Source organism: Acomys minous, assembly GCF_964271855.1.
Source record: "Acomys minous genome assembly, chromosome: 15".
In the NCBI taxonomy this organism is placed as follows: domain Eukaryota; kingdom Metazoa; phylum Chordata; class Mammalia; order Rodentia; family Muridae; genus Acomys; species Acomys minous.
Window position 1 is genome coordinate 94,181,608 of NC_140497.1, and position 13,661 is coordinate 94,195,268.

At 49.3% G+C, this 13,661-nt stretch overlaps 1 protein-coding gene across 1 annotated transcript in view; it reads left to right on the top strand.

Annotated features, from left to right (window-relative positions):
* The window catches only part of LOC311584015 (ATP-binding cassette sub-family G member 3-like), a 44,702-nt gene that overhangs the window by 12,834 nt on the left and 18,207 nt on the right, over positions 1-13,661 (top strand). The window contains exons 6-8 of the mRNA XM_084758036.1: positions 1,308-1,444; positions 9,836-9,987; positions 11,082-11,183. Coding sequence (XP_084614162.1) covers positions 1,308-1,444; positions 9,836-9,987; positions 11,082-11,183 — 391 coding nt within the window. The remainder of the gene's footprint in view (positions 1-1,307; positions 1,445-9,835; positions 9,988-11,081; positions 11,184-13,661) is intronic.

Sequence of the window (13,661 nt, forward strand, 5' to 3'; positions counted from 1 at the left end):
GTCTACACCCCTTTGCATTCCCCAAATGCACTTCATTATTACATTGTTAGTAGACCCCGAGCAGGCATTTAATTTAGTGAGTGCTCAGAGAATTGTTTCCCTCTTCTGGGTCCCCGAAACCTTCCTGCCTCTCACAAAGACATTGACTCACCGAGAAGATTATAGAGAGGAGTTTGGTGAGCAGAATTTGGTGCTGTGGATAACCGTGGCCCAGAATATAATTCTCCTGGTTTCCTCCTGCAGTGGTCCTTTCTTAGAACAAGGAGGAATAGGATGACACTGGCTGTTGATTCCCACGATGTTGGAAGGGCCCTGCTGTTTGAGGCTCCAGTCCTCCCAGTCTGGAGAGCCATGCTGAGCTTGGTGCTAGGTGCAGGACTCCCTTTCCCCAGCAGGGCCTCTGACTCTCTGCCTGACTCAACCTGGACAGTGTCTTTAGACATGGATGCCTCTAAGCACATTTGCTATATGGCCCTTGACACAGCTCCCTGCCAGCTCTCCCCTCCTTGTGCCTATAGGATAATTAGGTGCTGTGTTCCTGATCATATGATAGGAGCAAGCTGCCAAATGCAAAACCAGCATCCTTAAAGTGCCTGGTTCCAACCAATGATGTGCACCTGTCCTGGAAACCCCACCCACTCCCCAGAGGCTATGTAGCCTTTGCCCTTCCTGATTAAAATGGAACAGTCTCCTGAAGTAGTTCCAGGAGTGTTTGTCCTCCTTGGTGCTTGTAGCCTGCCAGGCCCTGCGTCTCCTCTTTTGCTCCTCCTGCCTTGGGGGGCTGGTGGGCAACATCTCCCCAGAGATGAGGAGAGCTGCACCCTGATGCTTCTCTACAGTCTTTCATGAGATGTTCATCCTGGTGGGAAGAATAGCAGACAACCTGCAGTTGACCACACTTTCCTGTTTCCTGAGCAATGGAAATTTGTTTCCTTTGGCTCTGTTTATAACTTGGTTTTGTATTTACTATTAGGTACTTTCCTTTGCTATGTTTTAAGCAACAAGAAGGGCAACAGTCATTGCCCTAAGTTGCTTATTTGGTTTTTTATTGACAACACATGAAGGTATACCTCAAATTCTGGAAAGTCATGAAATATAATAGACTGCAAAAATTTTAGTAATATAACTTTTTAATGAGCCTCTTTCTACTCTCTTGGTAAAAATAAAACCTCCTTATACTCCCAGGTGCCCTAGTTTGCTCTTGGGATAATGAAATACAGAATGTCCTATTGCTGGAACATTCTAAGTCACCAAATGACGATGACTGTGGATGTTCTTGTTGGTAACAATGGTCATTGGTGCTTTAGCCTGTATCTAAGGAACTCCGGAAGAGGACCAGCATCGCAGTGGAGCTGCTCACTGGGCATCCCATCTTGTTCTTGGATGACCCCACCACTGGCTTAGACTTGAGAACTGCAACTGTTGTCATCTCAGTCCTGAAAAGGTAAGTGCTGAAGGGACATTACATTTTTATTTACTTAATAGCTGGTTCCTTGTGTGCGTTTTTGGTGCAGGAGATTGAGAAGCTGCAGTAGTTATTCCTTGTTTATTAAAGGAAACTGGCATTAAAGAAGAGGAGGCATTAGGGCCACAGACAGGAACGCAGGGGTGGATGCTGTGGTGAAGGCGGAGCACTGCTCTAAATAGCATGTCCCCAAAACCCTCAAGCACGTGACAAATGAGCTGTGGCTGAATGGGGAGATCTGAGCAGAGTGATGGCCAGAGGGAAAGTGCATTTGCTCTGAGGCAAAGCATGGTTCATCTGTCTGGAACATTAAAGAGACATGTAAAACCCAGTGGCCTGAGGGGAAGGAAGGTTGCTAGTGCCCTGGTAGGGACACCATGGACTGGGTGACTTGACAGGAGTTAACTTTATTACAGTTCTGGATCCTGGAAGGCAGATATTATGGTATCCACAGTCTGCATGCTGAGGCCAGCCTCACCGAGCTGTGGGTGGTGCATCCTCCCTCTCAGTGTGTCTACGCCCTGATCCTGACCTCTTAAATAGACACAAGTTACTTTAGGACACACTTAGAACATCCATTAGCTGTAATTACCTTTTTAAAGGCTCTGTCTCCAGGTACAGCTGCATTCTAAGATCTCAGACGTGAGGTCCATCACAAATGAGCTTTGGAAGGACAGGATTCAGCCCTCCACATTCACGATTGAATATGGGTGTTGTTCATGTTGGATGTAGATTCCCAGGTCACCTGGGCCACTGTAGGTGACACAGTTTTCCCGTGGCAGCAGAGGGGACAGAGCAGTGCAGCCCTGGGGAAGGTTGCACAGCTGCACCATGGGGCTGAGGTGTCAGCAGGAGGCTGAGATGTGGGGGTTCCTTGGCTAGGGAATGGTGGTTTCAGGGTATGCTTTGAAGAGAGAATACATGGGATTATCTCAGGAATTAGCCCTGGATGGGATGCTGGGGGAATGGTTTTCAGTGTCTGCATCCTGATCCCGGGGGAGAATGAAGTGGAGGAAGTGACATGTTCTTCTCTCCAGAAAGAAGTCTGTGGCTGAAATATTTGTAGAAAAAGGTGCAAGGATTAGGCTTCATGCAGTTTCAAAATTAATCAGGCTTTGAAACTGACCGAGGAACCCCAAGAACCATGTGAGGACCCTCCACCCTGCTGACCTCGGCTCCCGGCTGGTGGCCCTTGCTGTGCTCTCTGTCTTTCGTTCCTGCCCCTTGTTCTTCCTTTGTGCAGCCATCATGGTCCATCACACTAAATAGTCCCTCCCGGGAACTCCAGGAACCAAGAGCACTTCCTGCTGTACCTTCCCTGTGAGGCAGTCAGCAAGCAGGGCCTTGCCACCTTCTAGTCTGCAGCCTCCTCAGGGCTCAGCAGCTTCCTGCCTGCTTCATGGCATTCTCTAAGATAGAGTTCTTGCTCACTTTCCAGTACGAACGCTTCTCTCTGCCCGTTTCTCATGCCATTGCTGGTCTTGGTGCATCGTGTGGGGTCATGTTAAGTGTGGCTGATCCCAGTGTTCTGGGTGCAGACTCAGGCCCTGATATGTGCTCTTCTCCTTGGTCTCCACACTCCTGCAAGTGCAGCCTAGTGGTAGGATATATTTTTTTAGTGTCATTTACAGTTTTTATTTAGTGTGTGTGTGTGTGTGTGTGTGTGTGTGTGTGTGTGTGTGTGTGTGCATGTAGAATGCATGTAGAGAGCAGTGGACAACTTTTGGGAGTTGGTTTTCTCCTTCTACCCAGTGGCTTGGTCTTCACACTTGGCAGCAGGTGCTTTGCCAGTTGCGCCATCTCACCTGCCTGTATGAACCCTGATCCCCTAATCCTGCTTGTGGTTGCTGTTATGTGATGTGAAATTACAATGATTCCTCTGGTGATTTATTAACAATCTGTCTCGGAAAACAGTCACCTATTAAGGCATTATTCTGCCCATTATCTCATCTCTACCAACTAGTTTTCTGTGAACTAGTAACTTCTGCTCTTGTTTAATTGCTCTACGAGCTGACATGGCATTCTGTGTGGAAAAGTGCCTCTCCTTGGTTCCCATGTTGCACAATGGACTGTGATACATTATTCTTTATTTTTCTGAGTATTAAATCAATCCCGAAGCTAGTGGAAACCTCTTTCCTATGAGGTTTTTGTTGGTTTCTTTGTTTATTTGTTCGATTGTGTATTCATTTTTCTTCATTAAGAATTTCATACATTATATTTAAATACTAATCTGTCCTTAATTAAGGATTCGTACTTTTAAATTTTTACAATAAAATTCTTTGACTAAGGCTGGGGAGATGGGTTAGAACTTAAGAACACTGGCTGCTTTCCCAAGAACTTGGGTTAAGTTCCCAGCATGCACATGGTGGCTCACAAGCACCGGTGCCAGGGCACTGGATTCACTCTTCCTGACTCCAAATGCCCATGGATACATGTGCTGTGCAACATACATTCAGGCAAGATACCCATACATGTAAGGTATGGTAAATAAATATATTTTAAATATTATTTTTAAAATAAAATGTTACATTCCCGTAAAAAAAAAATTACCTTTTTCTGTGTTGTGAGGCATCAGGATTCTAAACTGCAGCTGTGGGAAAAGAGACACTAACAGCTGCTCCTGGCCTTGCTGTGAGAGACCTCTGCTCGTAGGCCTTGCTGTGAGGGACCTCTGCCCCTAGGCCTTGCTGTGAGGGCCCTCTGCTCCTAGGCCTTGCTGTGAGGGCCCTCTGCTCCTAGGCCTTGCTGTGAGGGCCCTCTGCTCCTAGGCCTTGCTGTGAGGACCCTCTGCTCCTAGGCCTTGCTGTGAGAGCCCTCTGTTGCTAGGCCTTGCTGTGAGGGCCCTCTGCACCTAGGCCTTGCTGTGAGGGCTCTCTGCTCCTAGGCCTTGCTGTGAGGGACCTCAGCTCCTAGGCCTTGCTGTGAGGGCCCTCTGATGCTAGGCCTTGCTGTGATGGCCCTCTGCTCCTAGTCCTTGCTGTGAGGGCCCTCTGCTCCTAGGCCTTGCTGTGAGGGACCTCTGCTCCTAGGCCTTGCTGTGAGGGACCTCAGCTCCTAGGCCTTGCTGTGAGGGCCCTCTGCACCTAGGCCTTGCTGTGAGGGCCCTCTGCTCCTAGGCCTTGCTGTGAGGGACCTCTGATGCTAGGCCTTACTGTGAGGGCCCTCTGCTCCTAGGCCTTGCTGTGAGGGCCCTCTGATGCTAGGCCTTGCTGTGAGGGCCCTCTGCTCCTAGGCCTTGCTGTGAGGGCCCTCTGCTCCTAGGCCTTGCTGTGAGGGCCCTCTGCTCCTAGGCCTTGCTGTGAGAGCCCTCTGTTGCTAGGACTTGCTATGAGGGCACTCTGCTCCTAGGCCTTGCTGTGAGGGCTCTCTGCTCCTAGGCCTTGCTGTGAGGGACCTCAGATCCTAGGCCTTGCTATGAGGGCCCTCTGCTCCTAGACCTTGCTGGGATGGCCCTCTGCTCCTAGGCCTTGCTGTGAGGGCCCTCTGCTCCTAGGCCTTGCTGTGAGGACCCTCTGTTCCTAGGCCTTGCTGTGAGGGCCCTCTACACCTAGGCCTTGCTGTGAGGGCCCTCTGTTGCTAGGCCTTGCTGTGAGGGCCCTCTGCTCCTAGGCCTTGCTGTGAGGGCCCTCTGCACCTAGACCTTGCTGTGAGGGCCCTCTGTTGCTAGGCCTTGCTGTGAGGGCCCTCTGCTCCTAGGCCTTGCTGTGAGGGCCCTCTGCACCTAGGACTTGCTGTGAGGGCCCTCTGCTCCTACGCCTTGCTGTGAGGGCCCTCTGCCTCTAGGCCTTGCTGTGAGGGCCCTCTGCACCTAGGCCTTGCTGTGAGGGACCTCAGCTCCTAGGCCTTGCTGTGAGGGCCCTCTGCTCCTAGGCCTTGCTGTGAGGGCCCTCTCCTTCTAGGCCTTGCTGTGAGGGCCCTCTGATGCTAGGCCTTGCTGTGAGGGCCCTCTGCTCCTAGGCCTTGCTGTGAGGGACCTCAGCTCCTAGGCCTTTCTGTGAGGGCCCTCAGATGCTAGGACTTACTGTGAGGGCCCTCTGCTCCTAGGCCTTGCTGTGAGGGCCCTCTGATACTAGGCCTTGCTGTGAGGGCCCTCTGCTCCTAGGCCTTGCTGTGAGGGCCCTCTGCTCCTAGGCCTTGCTGTGAGAGCCCTCTGTTGCTAGGCCTTGCTGTGAGGGCCCTCTGCTCCTTGGCCTTGCTGTGAGGGCTCGCTGCACCTAGGCCTTGCTGTGAGGGACCTCAGATCCTAGGCCTTGCTATGAGGGCCCTCTGCTCCTAGGCCTTGCTGGGATGGCCCTCTGCTCCTAGGCCTTGCTGTGAGGGCCCTCTGCTCCTGGGCCTTGCTGTGAGGGCACTCTGCTCCTAGGCCTTGCTGTGAGGGCCCTCTGTTCCTAGGCCTTGCTGTGATGGCCCTCTGCTCCTAGGCCTTGCTGTGAGGGCCCTCTGTTGCTAGGCCTTGCTGTGAGGGCCCTCTGCTCCTAGGCCTTGCTGTGAGGGACCTCAGCTCCTAGGCCTTGCTGTGAGGGCCCTCTGCTCCTAGGCCTTGCTGTGAGGGCACTCTGCTCCTAGGCCTTGCTGTGAGGGCCCTCTGTTCCTAGGCCTTGCTGTGAGTGCCCTCTGCTCCTAGGCCTTGCTGTGAGGGCCCTCCGCTCCTAGGCCTTGCTGTGAGGGCCCTCTGCTTCTAGGCCTTGCTGTGAGGGCCCTCTGCTCCTAGGCCTTGCTGTGAGAGCCCTCTGTTGCTAGGCCTTGCTGTGAGGGCCCTCTGCTCCTAGGCCTTGCTGTGCCTGCCCTCTGCACCTAGGCCTTGCTGTGAGGGCTCTCTGCTCCTAGGCCTTGAAGTGAGGGACCTCAGATCCTAGGCCTTGCTATGAGGGCCCTCTGCTCCTAGGCCTTGTTGGGATGGCCCTCTTCTCCTAGGCCTTGATGTGAGGGCCCTCTGCACCTAGGCCTTGCTGTGAGGGCCCTCTGCTCCTAGGCCTTGCTGTGAGGGCCCTCTGCTCCTAGGCCTTGCTGTGAGGGCCCTCTGCTCCTAGGCCTTGCTGTGAGGGCACTCTGCACCTAGGCCTTGCTGTGAGGGCCCTCTGCTCCTGGGCCTTGCTGTGAGGGCCCTCTGCTCCTAGGCCTTGCTGTGAGGGCCCTCTGTTGCTAGGCCTTGCTGTGAGGGCCCTCTGCTGCTAGGCCTTGCTGTGAGGGACCTCAGCTCCTAGGCCTTGCTGTGAGGGCCCTCTGATGCTAGGCCTTGCTGTGAGGGCCCTCTGCTCCTAGGCCTTGCTGTGATGGCCCTCTGTTCCTAGGCCTTGCTGTGAGGGCCCTCTGCTCCTAGGCCTTGCTGTGAGGGCCCTCTGCTCCTAGGCCTTGCTGTGAGGGCCCTCTTCTCCTAGGCCTTGCTGTGAGGGCCCTCTGTTGCTAGGCCTTGCTGTGAGGGCCCTCTGCTGCTAGGCCTTGCTGTGAGGGACCTCAGCTCCTAGGCCTTGCTGTGAGGGCCCTCTGCTCCTAGGCCTTGCTGTGAGGGCCCTCTCCTCCTAGGCCTTGCTGTGAGGGCCCTCTGCTCCTAGGCCTTGCGGTGAGGGCCCTCTGCTCCTAGGCCTTGCTGTGAGAGCCCTCTGTTGCTAGGCCTTGCTGTGAGGTCCCTCTGCTCCTAGGCCTTGCTGTGAGGGCCCTCTGCACCTCGGCCTTCCTGTGAGGGCACTCTGCTCCTAGGCCTTGCTGTGAGGGACCTCAGCTCCTAGGCCTTGCTATGAGGGCCCTCTGCTCCTAGGCCTTGCTGTGATGGCCCTCTGCTCCTAGGCCTTGCTGTGAGGGACCTCTGCTCCTAGGCCTTGCTGTGAGGGACCTCTGCTCCTAGGCCTTGCTGTGAGGGACCTCTGTTCCTAGGCCTTGCTGTGAGGGACCTCTGCTCCTAGGCCTTTCTGTGAGGGACTTCAGCTCCTAGGCCTTGCTGTGAGGAACTTCCGCTCTCTGGTTTCGGTCTCTACCCACTCTCCACCACCATCCACCTAATGCCCCAGCGTATGGCAGAAAGGCTTTCCCTGGGCAGAAGTTGTTCTTCCTATAACCTCTCTAATTGTTTTACTTCCACACCAGTTATTTCTTTTTCCCCATACTTCTTCTTCTTCTTCTTCTTCTTTTTTAAATCTACTTCCCTCTTCTCCTGTTTCCTCTTCAGCCTGTGGTTCTACCCTCCATGGGACCTGACAGCGATCGGCCCACTGAGGCAGGAGCATCAGGAGACAAGATACAGGGCCTGGAAGGCCACGAGCATGACAGGAATAAAACACCCTGGGAACCACTTCAGGACACAGTTGAACCTTAGTCAGGGAGAACAAAAACTATGTAGCCCCTGGGGAGTGGGTGGGGCTTCCAGGATAAGTGCTCATAATTGGTTGGAACCAGGCACTTTAAGGATGCTGGTTTTACCTAGGCAGCACGCTCCTATCATATAAACAGGAACACAGCACCTAATTATCCTATAGCCACAGGGAGGGGAGAGCTGGCAGGGAGCTGTGTCAAGGGCCATATATCAAGTGTACTTAGGGGCATCTGTGTCAAATGACACTCTCCAGGTGGAGTTAGGCCGAGAGCAGGAGGCCCTGCTGGGGAGAGGGAGCCCTGCACCTAGCACCAAGCTCAGAGTGGCTGTCTGGCCCTGGAGGGCTGCAGCCTCAAACAGCAGGGTCCTTCCAACATCTCCCCACTTCCTCCCTTTCTCAAACACATGCAGGCACACACTCACTGTGTAGCAGTGAGCTCGCATAGTTAGTTGAAGAGACATTTATATTTCACACGGTGTGCTGCTGGTCCTCTCTCCTTAGATGGTGGCACTCTGCATGGCCTTCAGACTTAGGGCAGAAGGACAGAAGGCCTGCTGAGGCCTCTCCTGGAGGTGGAGCATCTCTGTGACAAGCTGGAGACCTAAGTCAGGATAAACTCCCAGAAGGATATGAGGGGGACTCTAACAGGGGCTTTGCGAAGAAGGGGACATAGAGACTGCAAAGGACCCCCTTTAACTAGACAGGACTCCTAGTAGATGGAGGGGAACACCAATCACCCACAAAAATTTTTACCGAAATTTACCCCATCTACAAAGATGTGCAGAGATAAAGAGAGAGCAGATAGGGCAGAGATTGCGGGAAGGTCCAACCAGTGCCTGACTCACCCCATGGGAGAGAGCCCACCCCTGACTCTATGAAGGATACTCTGCTTTGCTTGCAGAAGGGAGCCTGTCAGAGTTGTCCTCTGGGAGAATCCACCCAGCAGCATTTGGAAACAGATGCTGAGACTCACAGGCAAACCCTGGGCAAAGTGTAGGGAGCCTTGTGGATTCGTGGGTGGAAGGAGAAAAGGACCTGAAGGTGACAGGAGGTCCACAGGTGACAAGAGGTCCACAGGTGACAGGAGGTCCACAGGTGACAGGAGGTCCACAGGTGACAGGAGGTCCACAGGTGACAGGAAGTCCACAGGTGACAGGAGGTCCACAGGTGACAGGAAGTCCACAGGTGACAGGAGGTCCACAGGTGACATGAGGTCCACAGGTGACAGGAGATCCACAGGTGACAGGAGGTCCACAGGTGACAGGAGGTCCACAGGTGACAGGAGGTCCACAGGTGACAGGAAGTCCACAGGTGACAGGAGGTCCACAGGTGACAGGAGGTCCACACGTGACAGGAAGTCCACAGGTGACAGGAAGTCCACAGGTGACAGGAGATCCACAGGTGACAGGAGGTCCACAGGTGACAGGAGGTCCACAGGTGACAGGAGGTCCACAGGACCAGCAGAGCCAACTCACCAGGGCTCAGAGGCGCTTGCTGAGGCTGGAACACCCACCAGGAACCATGCCTGGATAGACCTTGGCCCCCTGCACTGATCTACCTCATGGGCAGCTCAGGCTTCATGTGGGTCCCCTAATAAGGGGGAGGGGGCTGTCTCTGACATGGACTTTGTTGTCGGCTTTTTGATCTCCTCCCCTTGGTGGGACTGCCTTGCCAGGCCACGGAAGAGAACACACTCAGTCCTGATATGATTTGATGAGCTGCTGTGGATGGGAAGTGGAGCTCCCCTTTTCTGATGATTAGGGGAGGGGGTGGGAGAGGGAGGGAGGGAAGGAGGGTGGGACTGGGAGGAGAGGAGGGATGGGGCTATGACCAGGATATAAAGTTAGTAAGTAAAGAAAGAAAGGAAAAAATTAAAAGAAGAATCCTCTTCTTTTAAATAGAATCTTGGAGCTTGGCTTCTGTGTCAGGGGCATAATAAAGTGACATGAGATGTTTATTAGGAAAGTTCAAGTGGAAATGTGAACAAAGAGTATAACTTCATGAATAAAATATTTTGTCAAGAATGTCAAAGTTTTGATATCCAGTGACTCTTTGAACTTAGGCTGTCTAAGAAGGGATGGACAATCATCTTCTCCATCAGTCGGCCTCCATACTCCATCTTCAGATCCTTTGATAGCCTCACCTTAGTGGGCTCAGGAAAAGTCATGTTTCACGGGCCTGCGCAGGATGCGTTGGAGTACTTCAAAGCTGCAGGTATGGTTGGCTCTGCTGGGACAGCTCCTTCAATCACGGGTCTCAGATGAGAACAGGGACCCTCAGGGATGTTGTTTGACCCTTGTGAACACTCACTGTGTGTGGCTTTCTCCAGTTTAAATGCTTTGGTTACTTTGGTGACAGGATTTTTGTTATCTTAAGAGTACTGGCTTGTTGTTCAGGTCTGGTTTCTTTCTCCTGTTCAGGCTGCATGCCCCAGTTCTAGTATTCTTAATGCAGTTCTTGTTCTGCATGGCCGTGGTGACCCTCTTAGTTGACACGGTGACATCAGGCCTAGTTATCTGTCATGTGAGCTGCTTTCGAGAGCCTCAGTTCTTGCTCGGGTAGCGACACGGTGACATCAGGCCTAGTTATCTGTCATGTGAGCAGCTGTGGAGAGCCTCAGTTCTTGCTCACTTAGCAGATGGCCTTGAGTTTTTCCCTACTGTGCATTCTGAGGCTCAGGAGGTGAAGAGATGTCACTTAACAGTAACTTTGCATCTCGGGTTCAAGCTTAGGGGGAGATAGAGACTTAAGGTGACCTCTGTGGAGTCATACCTTTGATCTGCCATTCTTTTCAGAGTTGGATTGGATGAGGAAATATTTTTAATGTTCATAAGTCACTTTCATATTTTTAGAAATATGGATATAGTTATGAAGGTTTCTCTTTGACTCCAAATATTGCTTTAAAAATATGTGTTTGTTTACTTGTGTTTGTCTGTATTGGTTTTTGAATAATCTTTGTCATTTAAAAATGTGTAAACATCTGTGATTTTGTGGAGTCAAACAAAAATTTAGGCAAAGTTCGAATGATTGTTTCACAGGAAGAGTTTACATATTACTATACATAAACATACATATACACACATGTGTGTATATACATACATTCTGTATACATGAAACAGGAAACAGATTGCTGAACTATTGTGTGAATGTACATACATGTGTGTATGTTTGTATGTATTTTAATATAAAAATATATTATTGAGGGGAAGAGCAGGAAGAGGAAGAAGCTAGATTCTGTCTTCCCTCCCCTCCCCCACTCTCTGAACAAGGGCCCTCAGGTTTGTGTTCTTGGGCTGTATTCTTTGTAGGTTACAAATATGATTCTCAGAACAACCCTGCAGAATTCTTCCTGGACGTCCTTAGTGGAGGTGTATCTGCTATGTTAGATACAGAGGAAGACGGCCATGGAGGTAAGTGTGATCTAGAGTCACAGATCTTTGCATCATTGATTTCATCAAAGCACAACAATGTGGTTCATTGGAATATAGCCTTTTTGTGTTAAGTCTGTGTCCTATGTTGTAGGTGGGTTTTTCCTCTTGTTTCTGAGCTCTCAGAATAATGACTCATGAGACTCAAATATATTTTCAAATACCTAGGCCATATAACTAGGTTCTTCTTTGTTTAGCTCATAATGTAGAATATTCCATTATATCTGTTCTGCTTTCTGCCATGTGGCTGGTTACCTGAACTCAGGCACCATGTGTCTGTCATCTTCACATCTTGGCAGCTGAATCTTGTGCACCTGGTACTATCCCAGAATGCTTTCTGCTTCCCAGATGTTCCACTTCCTGTTTCCTGCCTAAGCTATAGACCATCAGATTTATTATTAACAGGCACTTACACCCACACAATGCACAAGGTATTCCTTCTACAATTCCTGTTTTAATCCAATAAAAGACTCTTTTTTTTTTTTTTGGTTTTTCAAGACAGGGTTTCTCTGTGTAGCCTTGGCTGTCCTGGACTCGCTTTGTAGACCAGGCTGGCCTCAAACTCACAGGGATCTACCTGCCTCTGCCTCCCGAATGCTGGGATTAAAGCCATCTTTATCTTTCAATAATAAACTGACATACAATAATATCAATTATGAAACAGTCATGAGAACTATCATGTAAGATTCATGTTCACAGTGTCCAGTCCATATGCATTTGGAAACATTGGGAAATTATTTTATCATCTACCTTATCTTTGTGAATTCAGAGTTCTGTACCTAAATATATTCTGTCATGACCTGCATCATAAATGTAAATACATCTTCTTAGATCCTAAATAACTAAGCTTAATCGTAAGACTATAACTATCTTGGTTTTAACCCCATCTGAGACTTGAGAAGGAAATAAAATAATATCACCTAGGTAGTAGGACGTGCAGGCAAGCAGCTTCCAACACACAGAAATGGCAGGCAGTTGGCTGCCTGAACAGTCACCCAAGTTCCCTCTAAAATGTTGTAGCATCATCTTCAGCCATCTGTCCCAGAATATCTTGCAGACATACTTGTGAAGCAGGAAATGTGAAGAGCTTGCTTACCCTGTCTTGGCAGAGCTTGGCAGTCCACTTTGAACAGCATTCTCCCTGCAGAGGGAACAGGGCATTTATTTTCCCGGTGGCTAGCTTGCCACATTTGACGCCATCTCCTAATGGAGGTTCTTTGATGTCTGTCACCAGGAGCTGACATGTCTTATTGTCAAGGAATCCTTAAAATAATAAGAACATCTTTAAATTCCACATACTGTAGGTCTCTGAGGTTTTTGAAGACCATCTATTATCTATTCACATCTACCTAGTGCAAAATAATATCACATCATACCATATCTATCTATCTATCCATCTATCTATCTGCAAATCTAAACAGGTAAATGTTTCTTGCTTCTAGCCACCTACTATATTTTCCACCAAGGAAGTATATTTCGTAATAAACAAGACCAGTATATGGCATTACCATGAGTTTGGTTGACTATTAACTTGCATTTTTTAACTTTTCTAAACAGTTCATAATAACTGCTTTTAAAAGAACCGGAAGTAACCTTGTAATTATAAATGAGTTGCATAGGGGCAGAAACTAATACAAGACTTGAAACATATATACATATGTGTATCAAAATAACTTTAATCTTAATATATTAATATAATTATAAAATTACCTTAATTCTGTATCAATATATAAAATTCTATACCAATGTATCAAACATTTTTGAGGGTAACAATAGTTCTATCATTGCAGAGCAGACTCAATAATCTACCCTTTTCTCCTGTTAGTTGTATATTATTCCCATATTCAGCCCTTTTTCTTCTCAACCCCTTCTCCTTTATGTAACATAGAAAGAAGAAGAAAGAAAAAGAGAGAAAAGAAAAGAAAAGGAAGGAGAGAAATCCCCAAGGCTATGTTTTTGTACTCCTGTATCTTGTTTCTTTCCCCCTAACCAAAACTACTGATAACTTCTAACCAACTCCTCTAAATGGCTCCATTAATTCACCAAAACCTGCCTACCCCAACCTAAGCAATGGGATGTCTTTCGTCTTGATATTGTGTCCTGCTGTTTTAGGGTATAGTACCCCCTCTTTGGGGGCTCAAGAAAATTAAAAGAGTGGGAAAGCAAGCTAGTCCTAAAATTAGCTAATAGACTTTGCTCTTGGTTAGTGCTGGGTGGTTTTATTCAATTTACAAAACAACATTTATATGATATTGTCACAAGGGAGATTTCTGTTAGAAAATAAATGCAGCCATTGTCATATTGTCCTTTCTATTGTTTTAGATAGGATTTGCTTATGTCACCAGCCTGGCCTTAAATGTGGGCTCTTTCTACCTCACCTTCCCAGTACAGGCATTTCAGAGTGTGTGGGCTAGTTTTATGTCAACTTGACACAAGCTAAAGTCGTCTGAGAGGAGGGAA